Raw genomic sequence first — 21758 nt, forward strand, 5'->3', positions numbered from 1 at the left:
GTTGATAGGCTGTCCTTTCCTACTTCTTAACTTGTAGGTAGCTTGAGTGAGTTTTTAGTTTTCTAGTTATTTTTTTATTTGCTGTAATTGTGAGAGGTTCTCTTTTCAGAGTAGTACCAGTTGCAGGAGTTTCACACATTGTTAATGCCAACATCATCATCTGTGGAGCAGAGGATTAGTACTTGGATAGATTGTCCAGTTTAAAGTATAATGGCCACACTCACTGTGAAGATATACTTTGTTACCATGGTCGATATACTTTGTTACCAAGTTCATCGACCAGTCCAGTTCACACTTCAGGATAGTTTTATTTAAAAGACTGGCATGTATACTTAGGAAAAATACAAATTACTTTAAAAATTTTAATGGACAAGAAAAAAAATTGATGAGAAAACCAGAAACTTACCCAAGCTAATTGCAAGTGAGGGTAGACAACAGACAGCCCACCAACCCAACCATGTATAACTGGGGAAACTCTGTCTTTATTTTACAAGTAAAGTTGTAGCTTGATGAGTGTTTGTCGGTATTAAAATAAATTATTGTTTTCATACATTCAACTTCCCTGTCAGATATATACTTAGCTATAGACTCCGTCGTCCCCGACAGAAATTCAAATTTCGCGGCACACACTACAGGTAGGTCAGGTGATCCCGCCGCCTGCCGCTGGGTGGTAGGAATAGGAACTATTACCGTTTTAAGCCAGATTTTTCTCTGTCGCGGTACTAGTAACATCGTTGCTAGTTCCTCCTGACTTGAATTTCGAATTTCATTACGCCGTTGATCTTTTGGACTGCTATTTGGTGACGTATTGGATCTTTGGTTTGGCATACGCTATTGTGGACAGTTTTTTGGATTTGGCCTTGGAATTTCTCATAATGTCTGATGTGTCGATTTCGTTCAGAGTGTGTGTGAATGAGAATTGTTTTGTGAGACTGCCGAAAGCTTCGGTGGATCCTCACACCACTTGTAAAAATTGTAGAGGGAATGTATGCTCTCAATTGAATACATGTGATGAGTGCAAGAATTTGAATGAGGAGGAATGGAAGTTGCTTAATTCCTACCTAAGAAAGTTGGAGAGAGATAGGGCTAGAAAAGCCTCTTCCAAGAGTGTAAGTAGGTCGGTCTCTAACGAGCCAGTTAGCGGACTATTGCCTATTGATAACCCTATTGTTTCCTCCCATACAGCTTTACCTTCCCGATTATCGGACTCGGCAAGCTCAACATCTGAAATTGCGAGCCTGAAATCTTCGCTTAAGCATATGGAAAAAAAAATTAAAGAACTGGAAGGTAAGTGCAGTGAAAGTGTTCCCAGTGAAGTGGAGGGTGCGTCTGATCGGCTCTGTCTCGCTCCCAGGCCTAGACCTCTTTCAAGCTCCCAAGACCAGTGGAGAAGAAATGTCGAAAGCCGCAGGGAGGTTTCAGAGAATCCCCACCGGTCAGGCGTCCCCTCGGCAGATCCTGTAGTTACGTCCCGGGCTGCCAAGGATAGTCGTTGGAAAGACGTCCTGAAACAGTGTTTTTCTTCGTCTGATTCCTCATCAAAAAAAGGATGGAGTTCAGATAGATTGTCGAGACCTTCGAAGAGATCTTGGAAGTCTCCTTCCATTTTGACTCAAGCCCTGAAGAATTTCGGAAGAATATCCTCCGGAAAAGAGGAAGAAGAAGGTATATTCAGAAGCTCCTTCTCCTGCATCGGAAATTGGAAAGAGAGACGTAGCTACGAAGATGTTAGAGGATATGCAGAAACAGATATCTTCGCTAGTAGGAGTTCTTAAATCTGATCCGCCTAGAAGGAAGGATAGATTTCTCCCGATCAAAAGATCCCGTCCTTTAGAACTATCTGAGAGCTCGGACGAGGCGCCTGCCAGAAGCCTGGCGCCAGCCAGACGTCAGGCTAGTGTCAAGCGCAAAACGCCGTCAAGGCGACATGATATATATAGGGAACTTCCTACTAGAAAAAAAGCACATGAAATGTCCGAATCGAGGAGTAAAATTGGAACTCCCGAAATCGGACGAACTCCTGAAATGAGGCGCAAAGAGCCTGAAGCGCCTGAAGGGAGGCGCAAAGTAACTGAAGATCCTGGAACTCTTTTGGCGAGGTGAAAAGAGTCTGGAGCGCCTGAAATGAGGCGTAAAGCTCCTCAAGTAATAGAAATGAGGCGCAACGCGCCTGAAAAGCCTGAAGTGGCTAAAAGGAAATATTTAACTCCTGGAGAGCCTAGAGCGCCTGAAATGAAACATAGAGCGCCTGGAGAGCCTAGAACGCCTCAAAGGAAAAGCAAAGCGCCTAGAGAGCCTGAGGCGCCTGAAAGAAGAAGCAAAGCGCCTAAAGAGCCTGAGGCACCTGAAACGAGGCGCAAAGCGCCTGAAGAGCCTGAAGCGGCTGAAACAAGACGTAAAGCGTCTAGAGCGCCTGAAAGCAGGCGCAAGGATTTGTACAATCCAGAATACAATTTGGATGAGTTATCGGAGTTTGAAGCGGACTTGGAGGCTCCTCTTAGGGATTTTTCTCAAGATCAATTTTCCCCTGACAGGGTCTCTAGGTGTCGCACAGGTGATCGTAGCCCCTGTCGGGAAGGAATTGATCATGAAAAAAGGGAACGACATTTAAGGACTTCTCCTGGTAGGGACGAAAGTTGTCGCACAGGCGACCGTCGTCCTTGTCAGGAGGGCCTTAGTGTAAAAGAACAACATCGGCCTTCTCCTGGCAGGGACTCAAGATGTCGCACAGGCGACCGTAGCCCTTGTCAGGTTGCAGCCGGTGTTGCTACAAGTCCTGCGCATTCCCGAGAGAGGAGTCCTCCGGTCGCACACTCTTCTCCGAATAAAACTCAACCGGAATTGGAGGATGTTTCGGACTCTGAAGAAAACAAGGGGGCAGGTCTTTCTGATTATAAGATATTAGCAGCCCTCTTGTTAAAAGAATTTGGAGAGTCTCTGAGTCCTGCTGCCCCTCCTTCTCCTCGGTCTTTATTTTCGAGTATGAAGGCTGCGAAGTCTTCCTCTTTCTTGAAGATGCAACCGACCATTTCAATGAAGAGGGCTTTGCAGTCGGTCGGAAATTGGCTTAAAACCAAGGAGGAGGTGGGGAAGACTGTGTTTACCTGTCCCCCTTCCAGGCTATCAGGGAAGAGAGGGATTTGGTATAGCACAGGAGAATCTATGGGACTTTCTCTTCCCTCATCTGCTGAGGCGGACTTCTCGACCTTGGTGGATTCGGTTGGCAAGGAGGCATGCACTTCCATCGGCCAAAACAAGCTGGACAAGTCTGAAATGGACCATCTCCTAAAGATATTCCATGTCTTGGAAGTTTTTAACTTCCTAGATTGGTCCCTTGGGGCTTTGGCCAACAAGACGCAAGACCCTCAGTTTTTTGAACCAGAAGTCTTGCATAGTGTTTTGGCATGCATGGACAAGGCAGTGCAGGACGGATCGGCTGAAGTGGCATCCTTGTTCGGGACAGGAGTATTAAAGAAGAGGGCTGTCTTTGGTTCATTTCTTACCAAAGCAGTCTCTCCAGTACAGAGGGCTTCTCTTTTATACGCCCCTCGGTCTAAACAGCTGTTTCCTTCTCAGTTGGTAAAGGACATTTCCCATACGCTTACTGAGAAGGCAACACAGGATTTGCTGGTACATTCTGCTAAGAAGCCTAGACCAGCTGCTTCTGTCTCGAAGAGGGAGCCAAGACCTGCCCAACAGCCCTTTCGAGGTAGAGCTTTTAGCCGAGCCCCAAGGAAGAGAGGAGGAGAGAAAGGAGGAAGATCTTCCATTAGAGTTCCAAAGAAGAACGCAAAATGAGATTCCAGTCCTCCAATCACCAGTAGGGGCCAGACTTCTGGGATTCTCGGAAGCATGGGCTTCAATGAAAGCAGAGTCTTGGTCCCTACAAGTGCTGAGGAAAGGATACCTCATCCCCTTCAAGAACAGACCTCCATTGACGACGACTCCGAGGGAGCTGTCAGCGAGATACAAAGACCCTGTAAAGAGAGAGATCCTTCTTGGGTTGGTGCAGCAAATGTTGGAGAAGAAGGCCTTCGAGGTAGTACAGGATCCGCACTCCCGAGGTTTGTACAATCGCCTATGTTTTTTGGTGCCGAAAGCCTCGGGGGGGGGCGGAGGCCGTCCTGGACGTGAGTGCATTGAATCGCTTCGTGGAGAAGACAAAGTTCTCCATGGAGACATCCAACTCGGTTCTCTCTGCTCTCCGTCCAGGAGATTGGATGGTCTCCCTCGACCTGCAAGATGCATACTTTCACGTCCCCCTGCATCATTCGTCGAAGAAATATCTTCGATTCATGGTGCAGGGAAGGATTTATCAGTTCAGGGCTTTGTGTTTCGGCCTCTCGACGGCTCCTCAGGTGTTTACAGCGTTGATGAGAAACGTAGCAAGATGGCTACATCTGAAGGGGGTGAGGATATCTCTTTACCTAGACGATTGGCTTATAAGAGCGCAGACAAGACAAAAGTGCTTGGAGGACTTGGAGATAGCTCTTCAATTGACCAGATCTCTCGGATTGCTCGTAAACCTCGAGAAGTCTCACACGATCCCCAGTCAGACTATCGTCTATCTGGGGATTCGGATGGATTCTCGGGGTTTTCGAGCGTATCCATCCCAGGAAAGAATCTCGAAAGGGTTGGAAAAAATCTCGGTCTTCCTAGAGAAAGAACGAAGCTCAGCGAGGGAATGGCTCAGTCTTCTGGGCACTCTTTCCTCGCTGGAGCAGTTCATCTCTCTAGGGAGACTGAATCTGAGACCCTTGCAGTTCCATCTCAGAAGGAGTTGGAACAGAAGAAAAGGAGATCTTTTGGATACCTTTTCCTATAGGAGAGAGTTATCAAAAACAAAAACCACTTACGATGGTTGGTTAGAACCACTGAGAAGAAACGAAGGAGTGTCCTTGGCCCTTCAGAACCCTCACCTAGTGTTATTCTCAGACGCTTCGGACACGGGGTGGGGAGCAACACTAGGGACGAAGGAAGTGTCAGGCAGTTGGACAGAAGAACAGAAGGCCTGGCACATAAATGCAAAGGAACTTTTAGCAGTGCACTTAGCACTGCAGTTTTTCGAGAACGAAGTCAGAGGCGTGGTGGTCCAAGTCAACTCGGACAACACCACGTCTCTGGCTTATATAAGAAAACAAGGGGGGACACACTCTTTCTCCCTTTACCAACTAGCAAGGGATCTGTTGATATGGACAGAAGAAAGAGGGATTAGACTCCTGACGAGGTTTGTTCAAGGAGGGAAGAATATAAGGGCAGACAGATTGAGCAGGAAAAACCAGGTCCTTCCAACAGAGTGGACCCTTCATTCACAAGTCTGCCAGCAACTATGGTCTCTTTGGGGGAAGCCTCAAGTGGACCTGTTTGCAACATTCCTATCCAGGAGGATGGAGAACTTTTGCTCGTTGGGGGACGATCCCAGAGCCCTATCCATAGATGCCATGCTCATGGATTGGAAGGGCATAGACGCTTATGTGTTTCCCCCATTCAAGATGCTGGGGGAAGTAATGAGAAAGTTCGTGTCCTCGGAGGGAATGAGGATGACATTGATCACTCCTTATTGGCCTGCAAGAGAATGGTTCACAGAGGTACAGGAATGGATAGTGGACTTCCCCAGATCTCTTCCCGAAAGGACAGATCTGCTCAAACAACCCCACTTCGAGAGGTATCACAAAAATATCCACGCTCTCGCTCTGACTGCCTTTCGACTATCGAAAGACTGGTCAGAGCGAGAGGGCTTTTCTCGCAAAGCGGCAAAGCAATTGCTGGAGCAAGAAGGTCCTCAACCATGCGGATATACCAATCGAAGTGGGAAGTTTTCCGAGATGGTGTAAGGCGAAGAAGCTGTCCTCCTCCGATACCTCTGTGACCGAAATTGCTGATTTTCTTTTGTTTTTACGAGAAGAATCCCATCTGGCAGTGTCAACCATTAAAGGTTATAAGAGCATGTTATCAGCTGTGTTCAGGAATAGGGGCCTGAACATAGAGAATAACAAAGATCTGCATGATTTAATTAGATCATTTGAAACTACAAAATTAAGAACTTCTCGCACCCCTAGTTGGAATCTGGATGTGGATCTCAAATATCTTATGTCGGAGAGATTTGAACCTCCCGATAAAGCTACTTTCCGGGACTTGACTAGAAAATGCATTTTCTTAATAGCTCTCGCCCCTGCGAAAAGAGTGAGTGAGCTGCAAGCGCTTGACTCTAGAGTGGGTTTTAAGAAGGATTCAGCTGTATTGTCCTTTAAACCTTTATTTCTAGCTAAAAATGAAAACCCCTCGAGACCTTGGCCTAGGACTTTTGAAGTAAAAGGCCTTTCTCAATTAGTTGGGAATGAAATGGAAAGAACTTTATGTCCTGTGAGAACTTTGAAGTTTTACCTGCAGAAGAAGAAGCAGTTGCAGGGTTGCAATCAAAGTTTATGGTGTGCAGTTAAAGACCCTAGAAGAGCTATGTCAAAGAATGCCTTAGCATTTTTTGTTAGGAGCATCATAACTGAAGCCCACATGAGCTGTGATAGTGAGGCATATAAGACCTTAAGGGTAAAAGCACACGAAGTACGTGCAGTCGCTACATCATTGTCGTTCTACAAGAACATGTCAATGAAGAACATCTTAGCGGCCACGTATTGGAGATGTAACTCAGTGTTCGCCTCACATTACTTGAAAGATGTGAGAGTGACATATGAGAAATGCTTCTCTCTAGGACCTTATGTATCAGCGGATACAGTGCTGGGAAAGGAGAGAAGACTGATCCTTAATATTAATTTTGTCCTTATATTTTATATTGTGATTTAAAAATTATTGGAGTTGAGTTTTTTAGGTTGTTTGAAAGGTGTTTGGGGATAACGCCTTTCAATCATATTTACTAATCCACGGTTAGGATCGGGTGATCGGGATCAGTATTTTACTCCTTTATATGCCAAGAGGCATAGGTATATTGTCATGTAAGTGAATAAGACTCTAGTGACAATTGCCATTAGGTTCTGTTGAGTAAGTGGATAAGACCCCATTGACAGTCCTTTTCAAGAGTTCTCAGCCATAGGGCACACCCTCGCTGAAGCTTTTGAGGCGAAGCAGACTTCTCAGCACAAGCTAAGAAATCTTCCGCCTAAACAGGTAGGAACTAGGGTATTATTAATTAACTTGTATTACCTACAACATATGTTGTTTACCTATTAGGTCAGTAATTAGCTGTCTCTTGCCCTCTGCCAAAGGCGCCAATCAGCTAAGTATATATCTGACAGGGAAGTTGAATGTATGAAAATGATATTGTTATTGTACAATAAAGTTTCATACATACTTACCTGGCAGATATATACGATCGTATGGCCCACCCAACCTCCCCTCAGGAGACAGGTGGAAGAGAAAAATCTGGCTTAAAACGGTAATAGTTCCTATTCCTGCCACCCAGCGGCAGGCGGCGGGATCACCTGACCTACCTGTAGTGTGTGCCGCGAAATTTGAATTTCTGTCGGGGACGACGGAGTCTATAGCTAAGTATATATCTGCCAGGTAAGTATGTATGAAACTTTATTGTACAATAACAATATCATATTATTAAAATTTATATTTTTTTTGTGTCAGATCTCATTCAGAAGAGCCTCGACAGGAAGAAACGTATCCTCTAGAGCCCAGGTCCTCTTCTGAAAACAATGTTTCTCCAGGTAGCTCCAAAGAGAGACCAAACATCATAATCATTCAGCCCTCTGGTGAGAGAGGGAAACAAGACGAAGCATGGAGTTCATCAGCTCCTACGTCATCAAGTGAAAGGAGCCCTGTGATTAGTCAAGTAAATTCAATTATTGATCCTTTCACTGCCACAAAAGTAAGCAAAAGCGAATTGGATGGCAAGGACATCTCCATGGCGAGTCAAGTCAGTTCATGCAGTGATCCTTTTGATGTTACAGGGGAAAGCAGAAGTGAAGCAAATAGCAAGTGCAAAAATGTAAATTCAGTCAATTTTTGTTCAGAAGAGTTGATGAATGCCATTAAAAAGCCCAGAGATTCATTTATACAACCTGGAGTTGATAGTGAGCCATTGTTTAATAGTAAAGTTTCTGACCTGGTCAGTGATGTGATTTGCCAGGAGAGCTTCCCGCCCTCAAAGCAGAAGCTTCTCAAGCCTGGTAAAGAACGAGAAAGTGATGGTGAAAGTGGGACTGGGGACGTAGATGCGCTGGATTCAAATAGTGATGGCTGGAATTTAAGAAAACCAAACAAGTGTGCGAGGTGCTCCAATTTATTCATCCCGGTAAGTCGTTTTTCCTGCTGCTTTAGATTGATTTTTGTGTGAGTGATGCAAGTACTATATTTTAAAAGGTGCCATGGGTACTGTTATCCAGTGGCTTCCCCAGACACCTTCAATCTCTTTGTCATGTGTTCTGTTCCCTTGAGGGTATTACCAGGATTCTAGTTTCTTTCAAGTCATGCTTGATCTGTTGTCACTTTCTGTGACTGACATGACAGAGAAGTTCCTTAGAGAAATCCTTGCAATGACTATCGTGCAAGTGTGTGTTCTGGTGCCATTAGTTCTCTTTTGACAGAGTAGGCCAAATCAGCTATACAGTAAATGCTATAAGCCCTTGAGGATGGTGTATTTGTAGAACAGGTCATGATTCTGTACCTCAGCTTGGTGATTTATCTATAGGCCAGTATTTCTTAATCCCTTTTGACCTGTTGTTAGGATATTAAAGACTTTGGACTTAGAACTCCTTAATCCACACCTGTTCTCAGCAAAGTTGGTCAGTGGTTTATGTAGAAAATTGACTATGGCAGCTAGAGCAGCAATGACCAACCTTAGTGTGCTGCGACTTTCACACAATTTTGAAAAGTTTTTATCCTACTATTGCTTTCCTCTCCTCTGAAAAGTCTTTATCCTACTATTGCTTTCCTCTTGAAAAGTCTTTATCCTACTATTGCTTTCCTCTTGAAAAGTCTTTATCCTACTACTGCTTTCCTTATCTCTGAAAAGTCTTTATCCTACTACTGCTTTCCTCTCCTCTGAAAAGTCTCTATCCTACTACTGCTTTCCTCTCCTCTGAAAAGTCTTTATCCTACTATTGCTTTCCTCTTGAAAAGTCTTTATCCTACTACTGCTTTCCTCATCTCTGAAAAGTCTTTATCCTACTACTGCTTTCCTCCTCTCTGAAAAGTCTTTATCCTACTACTTGCTGCTTTCATGCATACACTGTCAAGGAGACAGTAGTCTTTACCGTGGCCTTGGAAGTTATGTCAGTTTGCATAGGAGCATCAAGATCAAGAGGAGGAAGAAGTCAAAGCTTTAGCTCTCATATTGAGCTTTCTTCCACTATTTAGGTCTTTTTTGTAGAATTTATGGCAATTGTGGCAGAGCAAAGGATATTCAGGTACAACTCTTCGTTCTGCAGGGAAATCCTTTCACATCGTGCACATTGGATTAAGAGATGTACGTATGATGGTGATATTGAGGGTTTCAGTTCTTTCGACATTGAGATGAAATTAGTTACAAGGAAGTAGAGTATGGATTGCTTGGCTTTAACAGTTGTGTGTTTTTATTCTTAGAAGCAACAGAAGGTTTGCACCTAGTCAATGACCTTAGCCTGCTGAATGAGTTCCTGTAGCAGACCCTTTTAATGATAGATGCAACAAATTCAAAGAAACAGTCCTTTAGAATGGGAATCTCTATAGCATGCTTGGACTCCCATGATGCATAATTTTATGTCCTGGTATATCCAGCATTTAGAAATTTCCTTCACTTTGCTTGAAAGGGAAAGATATTTCAGTTCTGTACCCATTGTTTTAGCATGGTGACTTTATAGTTCGTAGCTTTGACTCCTACTGGATACAGGTCCTTGCTTTACATATCACAGATTTGATATTTACTATGGACAATCTTATAAACTACCAGAGACTTGGTTCTTGACTCATGCCAAAGTGTTCTTATGGGTCCTACGGACATAAACAATGATGCTGGGGTATTCAGTGTTTCGTCCTCTGGACTAAATAGCAATATGTGTAGGTGCACTTATGATTGCTGGTGATGTAGTTAAACAAATTTTTTTTTAACAAAAAATATTTTTTAATACAAAACCCAACAATCGTTGTGGATCTTTCAGATAAGTGGAGTATTTTGAAGGGGGAGATTACTGCCAATGGCTGTAGTATATGACAAGATTGTTATTAGTGTAAAGATAGTTTTGAAAAGAGCAGGGTGTAAAGGGATGACAACACAGCCACGAGCCTTATACTACATCAGTATATTTTATTAAAAATTTATGCACATTATCCAATCCTGTTTTGTGTGACAGTACAATCCTACCTAACCAATCAGCATATGTATACGCAACATAATTTTACTCCAGTGTCTTACTTTTATTTAAATTTTGATGGCCATCAAATCTAACCTAAATACCTTAACCTTACTATCATAAAGCTATGCAGTATCATTTTTGATAGTTGTTTTTTTGTTTTTTTGCAATAGCACTAGCACTTATTTCACAAAAACTGAAAGACATACAGATGATTAAACTCACTCTTAATAACTAATGGGTTAAAAGTTAAATTTTGCTCCTTCAGCAAAGAAGCCTATGTCCTCTCTACTGTTATAAACAAAATGTAATCATAAGTTCTCACAATTTAGCTAGCTTTCCAGTCCTCGAGCACTGCCGTTGCATTATGAAATGTCTGTTAATAACATTAGCACCATGAAAATTGGACCCATTGATCAATTTGTTCATGCAACTTACCTGTCAGATATATATATAGCTGATAATTTCCGACGACCGACAGAATTTAAAACTTACGACACACGTAGTGGGAGTCAGGTGGTTAGTACCCATTCCCGCCGCTGGGAGGCGGGTATCAGGAACCATTCCCATTTTCTATTCATAATTTTTCTGTCGCCGGTGTTGTGAACATCTGTTTACAGCACCTCCGTCTGGATTTGGAAACTTTTTGCTACTTGAGTATCCCTTTTGGTTCTTTTTTGGATTAATTGACTTGGATCGGTGGCTAGGCACACGTTATTAGTGGATTGATTTGATTTTGGTTTGGATTTCTCTTGGATAATATGTCAGGGTCTAGTACAGCTAGCGCTAGATTTTGCTCTAGGACTGATTGTAGAGGTAGGCTACTGAAAGCTTCAGTAGACCCACATACGGTATGTAAGAGTTGCAGGGAGCATGAATGTGTGTATGAAAGCCGTTGCAAGGAGTGCGAAAGATTAACAGATTCTGAGTGGAAGGCGTATGAGACCTATCTTAGGAAACTTGAAAAGGATAGGTTAAGGAGGTCTTCCTCCAGGAGTGTTTCAGGTGTGCAAGAAATTAATGTTTCTCCTGTTAACCCTCCTTCTGTTAATGCTCCTAACCCTGTAGTGTTGCCTCCGGGCCCTGAAGCAGTGTCAGTAGAGAGTAATACTTTGTCCTTAATTTTGGAGTCGATTCGTAATTTAGAATCGAAAGTGTTGGCTCTTGAGAGCAAAAAGTGATGTGCAGAAGTGCAGTGATACCCCTTTGTGTATGGAGGGTGCGTCAGATCGGCCTCGTTTCGCCTCTAGCCTGGACCTCTGCTTGACTCCCAGGACCTGGGGAGGGAGCATGTCGAAAGCCGAAGGAGGGTTACAAGGAACCCCCACCGATCTGGCGTGCCTTCGGCAGTTACTGATGAAAATCCCCAGACTGCCAGGGAGCGTGCGCGTGCACGTCTCCTCAAGGAGTGTTTTTCGTCATCGGAGGCTTCATCCCCACGTAAAGGGTGGAGTTCTCACGGTGCTTCCCGTCCGCTGAAAAGGGACGGCGCGTGTTCGTTGACGCTTCACGTCATAGCTCTCCGAATCTGCGATCTTCTCCTGACAGTGCGTTCGCTGCTTTTCCGCCGCAGAAAAGGCGTAGAGAGTCTTCGGACTTGGACTCGGGTAGTTCGTGCGAGCGATACAGTCGCGCTAGAGCTCGGGAGGAGGCCGTAACTGGGAGGAGGAGGGAGGCGTCCCCTCGCCGCTCTCCTGCTCACAGGATCAGTCCCTCCCCGGAGCAGGAAGTTTCGCCAACCAAGAGGATGATTCAGTCACTGCAGCAGCAACTTCAGGACGCTCTTGCTTCTAGAGAGTCTCTTCCGCGTCGTAGAAAGGATGAGAAGCTTCCTGTGAAGAAGTCAAGACCTTCTCTTTCTCCTCGCTCGCCTCTCTCTTCGTTCGAGTCTCCCTCTAGAGTTCGTTCTGCTCCCCAGCAGCTCTCTAGAGGAGGTGAGAAGTTCGTTTCTCGCTCTCAGGATGAGATATCTCCCGCTCGCAAGTCTTCGAATGTTCGCAAGCGAGCGGTGGACGCTGAGCGCGCTTCTGTGCAAGTGGAGCGCGCTTCCGTTGCCGCCAAACGCGCACCTGTGGTTGATAAACGTGCACCAGTGGACGGCAGCCGCGCGCTGGCGGCCGCTCGGCGCGCGCCAGCGGACGCCAAGCGTGCACTAGTGGACGCTCGGTGTGCGCCAGTGGACGCCAGGAGTGTTTTTGTAGATGTCGAGCGCGCACCTGTCGGCGCCAAACGTGTGGATTCGGACGCCAAGCGCGCGCTGGTGGACGCCAGTTCCTCACCAACGCAAGTTCAGGTGGAAGAAGGAACCCTACCTGTTAGTCATTTTTCTTCAGAGTTTCCTCCTACTTCTCCAGTTTCTGAGGAGGAAGGAAGTTAGCCGATAATTTTAGTCGAAGCAGAGGAAGAGCAGCAGCCAGTTCCTGTCTCATCAGACTATAAAGTTTTGATGCGTCTTCTGCAGTCGGAGTTTGGAGAAACTTTCCAACCGGAAGCCCCTCGTACTCCCCCTTCTCAATTTTCTTCTTTTAAAGCATCGAAGGCATCGGGGTTCGTTAAAATGAAGAAGTCGCTTTCCACGAAGCAAGCGTTCCGGAAAGTCCATGAGTGGATGGAGAAGAGGAAAGCCTCAGGAAAGTCCTCTTTGGCTTTACCGCCATCAAGACTCTGCGGTAAAGGAGGCATGTGGTATGAGACGGGAGAGGACGTAGGTGTTAAACTACCAGCCTCTGCTCAGGGTGATTTCGGGAGCATCGTGGACGCCTCCAGAAGAGCCCTTCTGTCTTCATCAAAAGTCACTTGGACCCATAACGAGTTCGACTTCCATCTAAAAGGCCTCTTCAGGACTCTAGAGGTCTTCAACTTTCTCGACTGGTGTCTTGGAGTTTTGGATGCTAGGTCAAGGAGTTCTGATACTATTAGTCTGGGGGAGCTGTCCAGTGTACTTTCTTGTATGGACAAGGCCGTCAGGGATGGTTCTGAGGAGTTGGCTACTCACTTTAGCTCGGGGATTCTCAAGAAGAGAGCACTCTTCTGTAACTTCGCAGCCAAATCCGTCTCTCCAGCGCAAAAGGCGGACTTGCTTTTTGCTCCGTTTTCAGACCATCTCTTCCCCCAGACTATGGTTAAGGACATAGCATCGAGCCTTCAGGAGAAGGCAACGCAAGATCTTCTGGCTCAGTCTTCTAGAAGACCAGCAGCTGCTTCATCTTCTGGAGTTTCGTTTACCAAGAAACCGAAGCCCTTTCGTGCTGGATCTTCCTCGAAAACAGCCTCCCGAGGAAGAGGCTCTTCCAGAGGAAAAACCCCTGCTCCGTCAAAGAGTAGGAAGTGATTTGGAAGTCCTTCAGACGCCGGTAGGAGCCAGGCTTCTTCTGTTCGCGAAAGCCTGGGAAGAGAGAGATGCCGACCCTTGGTCGCTAGATGTTGTGAGGAAAGGGTACAGGATCCCGTTCTTGAAGTCACCCCCGCTATCCACAACACCAAAGGATTTGTCTCCCTCTTATCGAGGAGAGAAACAGAAAGTTCCCCCCCCCCCCCCCCCTGTTTTCGATCTGCTGGAACAAATGATCGAGAAGCAAGCGTGGAACAGGTCTTCAACCTGGAATCTCCAGGATTTTACAAACCGTCTTCCTTCTGGGCCGGAAACATTCGGGCGGGGGGGGTTGGAGACCCGTCCTCGATGTCAGCAGCCTAAACCTTCGTCATAAAGAAGAAATTCAAGATGAAGACGCCTCAATCTGTGCTGTCAGCTTTGAGACCGGGGGATTGGATGGTCTCACTAGACCTCCAAGACGCGTATTTTCACGTCCCCATCCATCCCCAATCAAGGAAATACCTGCGATTTGTCCTGAAGGAAGGTATTCCAATTCAGGGCACTTTGCTTCGTTCTGACCACAGCGCCGATGGTTTTCACCATTCTGATGAAGAATGTGGCAAGGCTGCTTCATCTGGAGAATATAAGGATCTCTCTCTACCTAGACGACTGGCTTATTCGAGCTTCATCGCGAGACCGGTGTCTGGAGGACCTGCACACGACCATGTCGTTAGCGAAGTCCCTGGGGCTTCTGGTAAACCTCGAAAAGTCGCATTTGACTCCTTCTCAATCTTTAGTCTATCTGGGGATTCAGATGGACTCAGTGGCTTTTCGGGCTTTTCCGTCCCAGGGGGCGACAACTTCAATGCTTGGAAAAAGTGGCGACCTTTCTGGGGAAGGAAACATGCTCGGTGAGGGAATGGATGAGTTTGCTGGGGACCATTTCCTCACTGGAGAAGTTTGTTTCTCTGGGAAGGCTGCACCTCAGACCTCTTCAATTCTTCCTAGCCAACAGTTGGAAGAACAAGCAAGATCTGGAGGCGATCTTGTGTTTAACGAGAGAGGTGAAGGATCACCTAAGTTGGTGGTCAGATCCACGGAAGCTCGCAGAAGGGCTCTCCCTCAAACTTCGGAACCCCGACCTAGTGTTGTTTTCCGACGCGTCGTCCACGGGTTGGGGAGCAACACTAGGAGGGAAAGAAGTGTCGGGCACCTGGAGAGGGGAACAGGTGCCCTGGCACATCAATCTGAAAGAGCTGTCAGCGATTTACCTGGCTCTCAGGTTCTTCCAGGAAGAAATATCCGGCAAAGTCATTCAGATCAATTCGGACAACACCACAGCACTGGCATACCTAAGAAATCAAGGGGGAACTCACTCGCCTTCTTTGTTTGCCATCGCAAAGGAACTCCTTTTATGGGCGAAAGCGCAAGAAGTCACTATCCTGACAAGGTTCGTGTCAGGAGTACAGAATGTTCGAGCGGACCTTCTCAGTCGATCGAGGACAGCTGTTGCCGACAGAGTGGACCCTTCACCAAGAGGTTTTGCCAGTCGCTGTGGGACCTGTGGGGTTGTCCGCAGGTGGATGTCTTCGCAACTTCCAGGACGAAAAGACTTCAGCTGTATTGCTCCCCAGTTCTGGACCCGGGAGCAGTCGCAGTAGACGCCCTACTTTGGAGTTGGTCGGGTCTAGACATATACGCTTTTCCCCCGCTCAAGATCCTCGGGGAAGTGGATGAGGAAGTTCGCCGGCATCGGAAGGAGCGAGGATGACACTCATCGCCCCCTTCTGGCCGGCAGCCGACTGGTTCACAGAGGTGATGTCCTTCCTGGTAGACTTTCCGAGGACTCTGCCCTTAAGGAAAGATCTACTCAGACAGCCCCACTTCGAGAGGTACCACAAAAACCTCCCCGCTCTGAGTCTGACTGCGTTCAGACGTATCAAGAAGTTGGCCAGAGCGAGGGGTTTTTCAAGACCTGTGGCGAAGGCGATAGCCACCGCAAGGAGGCCCTCCTCAATCGCTCTGTACCAATCGAAGTGGGCTGTCTTCAGATCCTGGTGCAGGAAGAAGGGCATTTCCTCCACCACAACCTCTGTGAGCCAGATAGCTGACTTCCTTCTTTATCTGAGAGAGGAAGTGAAGTTGGCTGTTCCAACTATTAAAGGCTACAGGAGCGTGCTTTCTGTAGTCTTCAGGAGGCACAGAGGACTCGATTTGACTAATAATAGAGACATTCATGATCTCATTAGATCTTTCGAGACTAAGAAGGTCATCCAGCCTAAAGTACCCTCGTGGAACTTGGATGTGGTGCTCAAATTTTTTATGTCGAGTCACTTCGAACCGCTTCATTCAGTTTCTTTCAGGAATCTGACGAAGAAACGATCTTCCTACCGCTTCTGCGACGGCGAAGAGGGTTAGCGAAATCCAGGCCATTAGCAAGCAGATTGGGTTTTCAGATAGTAATGCGATTTGTTCTTTAAGTCCCACGTTCTTAGCAAAGAACGAGAATCCTTCCAACCCGTGGCCGAGGACCTTTGAAATCAAAGGGTTGTCAGAAATAGTGGGAAATGAACGTGAGAGATTCCTGTGTCCTGTCAGGGCTCTAAAGTTCTATCTGCAGAGAACTAAAGCTTGCAGAGGTTTGTCTGACAATTTGTGGTGTTCAGTGAGGAAGCCTGATATTCCTATGTCGAAAAACGCACTGGCGTTCTTCATCAGAAGTACGATTAAAGAAGCTCATGATAAGTGCAGTGATTAAGTGATTTGAAGCTTCTGAAAGTGAAAGCTCACGAGGTGAGAGCTATTGCTACTTCGGTAGCTTTTCACAAAAATATGGCGCTCAAGATATTTTGAATGCCACATTTTGGAGAAGCAATTCGGTGTTCGCTTCACACTACCTGCGGGAGGTGAAAGTGACATACGAAAATTGCTTCTCCCTCGGACCATACATTGCTGCAGACACTGTTTTGGGGGCAGGAGGTAACACTCATTCTATCCTTTAGGGATTAGGGGGGTTTTTAACTTGTGTTTTATGGTTGTGTGGGGTGACCGCCTGGGGCGGGTCTCCCTTCCATTAGCTTAGTTAAGTGGGATACCTTTGGTAAACTAAGCCAGGTGGTGGTATTTTTGTCTCGTTGCCCTCATTAGTATGGTCCATGGTCTAGTCACGTCGTGGTCTCGCCCGTTGACAGATCATCTGGAGTGCACCAGCTTCATAGGTCTCTACCTTGCTGGCAACTCTAGTAGCACAAGCAGACTTACGTGGCAGTAATCACGAAGCCAGCTATGCTAACAGGTAAGGAACCAAGATATCAAATATCTGCATATATGTGTTTCCTAAATCCTCTATTCTGTCTCTCCCACCACCAAAGGTGGGATTCAGCTATATATATATCTGACAGGTAAGTTGCATGAACAAAATGATATTGTAATGATACAATTAAGTTTGTTCATACTTACCTGGCAGATATATATAATTAATTACCGCCCACCTCCCCTCAGGAGACAGTGGAAATAAAAAATTATGAATAGAAAATGGGAATGGTTCCTGATACCCGCCTCCCAGCGGCGGGAATGGGTACTAACCACCTGACTCCCACTACGTGTGTTGTAAGTTTTAAATTCTGTCGGTCGTCTGAAATTATCAGCTATATATATATCTGCCAGGTAAGTATGAACAAACTTAATTGTATCATTACAATATCATTTTTAACAAAAAGCAGTCACCTTTATCTGTGTATGTTCAGCCAGTTCCAATATCTGTTTTTTTCTGGTGTAATGGTAACTTCTCACAGTATAAGTCCCCCTCAACTTGGGACCACCTTGACGTGGTGAGGGGGCTCTCGAACCTCTGGAATTTTTTTTCCCCCTAGGTTTGAACCCAAGAATCCCATATAACATTATATATTTTGGGATTAATATTTGTGGAATTTTCCACTTTCGTAAAAATTTTCAAATGTAATAAATAAGAAACCATATACGTAGTAGCTTGACGTGAAGTTAAATCTGAAGCTAAATAGTAAGAACTGGTAGATCAATCATCTGCCCAACAATGTTCGAACCTATTTTTTCAGGTGAAACTATTCTGTGGAGCTGGACCACAGATTCCAGGGGGCCTGGCTCTAGGAATAGAACTCTCGGTATTCTGTCCAGTTTGCTCTAATGTGGTTAGGATGGGGACAATTGTATTATCGTAATACTCTTAGTCCTAGAAAGCAAGATTTGCTGACACTTGATCCATACTAATCATGTTATGTCATCCCCTTTTAGGGTAGGGTAGGGATGCGGACATTTGGGAGTAATTTCTCACTTATACCATTGGGGGAAAGAATTTTTTAACTTCGACGTTACGTGTTTTTCAACTTTTTTTTTTTTTTTTTTTTTTTTTTTCAAGATATTAGTTTTTTCTCAATATTTTTATGATTTGTGAGCTTGAAGATTTGAGTAACCCTGGGCCCCATGATGGAAAAATTCTGGCACAGTTAATGACTATTGGTACGTCACTCCCGAAACTCCTTGGGACAGCTTCAAACAACAAAAATGATACAAGGGACCATCCTGTTCCTGGTAAAATATCAAATCCAGAACACCTATTATGGTGCATAGAAATTGAAAAAGGAACAAACAAAAACCAATTTGTAAACTCCAATATCATAACTTTGATTCTGAATTAGGGACAAGTAATCCACCCACAAGCAAGGTACATAAAACAAGGATTGAAAAGAAACAAAAATTAGTGACAATCCCACATTGGTACATTTTGATGCCCTCTTTGGACCAGATAACTGGTCAAGATTTCTAGTCCTCAAAACTGAAAACAAAATTCCTACAGCTATACTAGAAAACAAATTACTCAACATATATCCAACACAGGACATGGAATTTAGATACATCAAAGATAATGAATGATTAACCCAAGTAATCAACAAAAAGCAGTCCACTGCCATTTGAATATAACTTAAATAAATAATATAAAGATAACAATTACAAGCCACAAAACACTGAATTATTTACAAGGTACAGTCATTCTACCCAAATGAACAAGAACTAGTTCTTTCAAAACTACTACCACTAGTCTCCTTAAAATTGAGATATAAACTGTGGCAGCTAGTCAGTAGGCACTGTTGAACTGCAGCTCCCCCTATAGATTTCATATATATATATACAAAATTATGAATATACATGAATATGAGAAATTAAGTATAGATTATCAATAATCCTTAAAAAATTAGTACCATTCTATTGTTTTTGTAAATAAAAAAATTGCAGATGTATTGAAACACTATGTGGTACTACTGGTGCTCAGCAGTTCTAATTTTGCTAGCAGGGTGATGACGTGGTAGCTAGCCCTCACGTAAAGTTGGGGGAGCACTGCCCTCTCAAGCAGTGTTAGTCTCGCAGTTTATGTTGACGGTGTTTTGAAATGTGTCAAAGCTTAATCAATATGTACTATTAGCGATAGTGATCAAATTAGTGACGAGACGGAGGATACGTAATGTAATGCAGAATAATCAACTCGGTGGAGAGAGAGAGAGAGAGAGAGGCCTTTTATTTGTAAGACTTAGGATATTATGAATGAATATATATATATATATATATATATATATATATATATATATATATATATATATATATATATATATACATACATAATGGGTGTCTGTCTGTCTGTGTATGTGTGTTTGTGTGTGTGTGTGTATGTATATATATATATATATATATATATATATATATATATATATATATATATATATATATATTATATATATATATATATATATATATATATATATATATATATATATATATATATTATATTATATATATATATTATATATATATTATTATATATATATATTATATATATATATATATATAGATATATATATATATATATATATATATATATATATATATATATATATATATATATATATATATTATATATATATATATATATATATATTAATATATATATATATATATATATTTTATATATATATATATATATATATATATATATATATATATATATAATATCATATATATATATATATATATATATATATATATATATATATATATATATCTTATATATATATATATATATATATATATATATATATATATATATATATATATATATATAATATATATAGTATATATATTATATATATATATATATATATATATATATATATATATATATATATATATATATTATATATATATATATATATATATATATATATATATATATATATATAGATATATATATATATATATATATATATATATATATATATATATATATATATGTATATTATAATATATATATATATATATATATATATATATATATATATATATATATATATATATATATATATATATATATATATATATTATATATATATATATATATATATATATATATATATATATATATATATATATATATATATATGCAGGCAGTCCCGTTGGGTTACGGCGGTCTCGGCTTATGATGTTCCGAGGTTAAGGCTCTTTTTCAATTATATTTCATCAAATTATCTCCAGGGTTAGACGCATGTTTTCCAGGGTTAAAACGCCTAACAACACTGATCTGTAGATGAAATATGACACCAAAAATGCAAAATAATCAATATTTAAAGTTTTTTTTTTTATGAAAAGGGTCCGAATAGGACCGAAAGTACTCAGGCCAACTCGTTTTTTTTCATTTTTTTCCTTAGTGGCAAAATAAACCTTTTATTTATACATTGCTCACGTTTTATATCCTTCGTGATCAAGTTATTCATATATGTCTATATGGTTATATTTATATATATAATAATATATACTAGTAAATATATATATTTATATTATATAATATATATATATAGACTATATAAATATATTAATATTAGATATAATATTATATTATATATATAATAATATATATTATATATATATATACATATATTATACGTCGGCGCAAAAAAAAAACGAAAACAAACGGCCACTACATTGTAAACAGATCATAGCAATGATATAAAAAAAGGAAAATAAAAGGGAAAATTTTAGTTCACTTATATCTTTTTTCAATACTTAGACATTTCTCCATTATTTTTTTGAGTACAGCTTTTTAACCTTCTTGGCATTGAATGTGCTAAATCTTTGAAATATTGTGCATCCATGTCTTCAAACCAAATTTACGGATGGCATCCTTCAATTTTGGGGAGGACGTTTTCTCATCTGCTAGTGCCTTCAGTTTCCGTTTCATGTATGCCCAGCAATTTTCAATTGGGTTTAAATCTGGTGAATTGCCTGGCCAGTCCAATTTCTGAATATTAAATTCCTTAAGAAGGTTTGTGACCTTTGTGAAATCGGTGGCAAGGTGCTCCATCTTGCATAAATACACGCATGCCCAAAAGTTCCTTGTTAGGGACTAATTCATTTTCTAAGACATTTTCATAAATCTCTCCATTCATTGTCGTGCTCTCTGGGAGAAAAGATAATACCCCCACTACCCCCATATCCGCTGAAACATCCCCATACCATCACATAAGCTGGATGTTTCACAGTCTTGACTGTGTATTTTGATGCATAGCGGTTAGATCCTTGGGGCCTCCTTACTTTTTTTTTGCCAGCGCTATGATAATGTGGAAGTTAGATTCATCGCTAAAAACTACCCTTCCCAATCCTTTTCAGTCCACTTCAAATATTTTCTGCAAAAAGCCATCCTTTTTTTCATAGGCTTAGTGAGGAGTGGCTTCTTTGCTGCAACACGACATGGGAGACCAAGGTCTTTCTGCAATCGATGTTGCACAGTCCGTTCAGATACGTTCCTAAGGCAGATCAGGTTTTGAGACTTCAAAATTTTTGGCTGGCATTGATGGATGTTCCATAACAATCCTTTTTAAAATGTTTATCCGTTCTTTTTGTAGTTTTTTCGTGGACTCCCTGAGCCTCTCTTCCGCTTCAGTGATGAATCAAGGTCTCCTGTCTTGGAGCGGTGCCACCACAATGAGACGTGCTTTTAGAGATTCCCAGCTCTCTTGCAATAGCTGACATTGACTTGCCAGTTTTCCATAGGGTCACAATTTCTGCTTTCTTAACCAAGGATAAGGAAGTTTTACGCCATAATTCATTAGCTAGCGCGCAAGAGCGCCAAA

General features: G+C 42.5%; 1 protein-coding gene across 3 annotated transcripts in view; it reads left to right on the forward strand.

Annotated features, from left to right (window-relative positions):
- The window catches only part of LOC135196998 (protein PHTF2-like), a gene marked incomplete at its 3' end in the record, with an annotated part of 362229 nt that overhangs the window by 115690 nt on the left and 224781 nt on the right, over positions 1-21758 (forward strand). For all 3 annotated transcript variants that reach the window (XM_064223887.1, XM_064223888.1, XM_064223886.1), the window contains 1 exon segment: positions 7591-8257. In XM_064223887.1, the coding sequence (XP_064079957.1) occupies positions 7591-8257 (667 nt within the window).

The sequence above is a fragment of the Macrobrachium nipponense genome, chromosome 18 (assembly GCF_015104395.2).
Source record: "Macrobrachium nipponense isolate FS-2020 chromosome 18, ASM1510439v2, whole genome shotgun sequence".
In the NCBI taxonomy this organism is placed as follows: Eukaryota; Metazoa; Arthropoda; class Malacostraca; order Decapoda; family Palaemonidae; genus Macrobrachium; species Macrobrachium nipponense.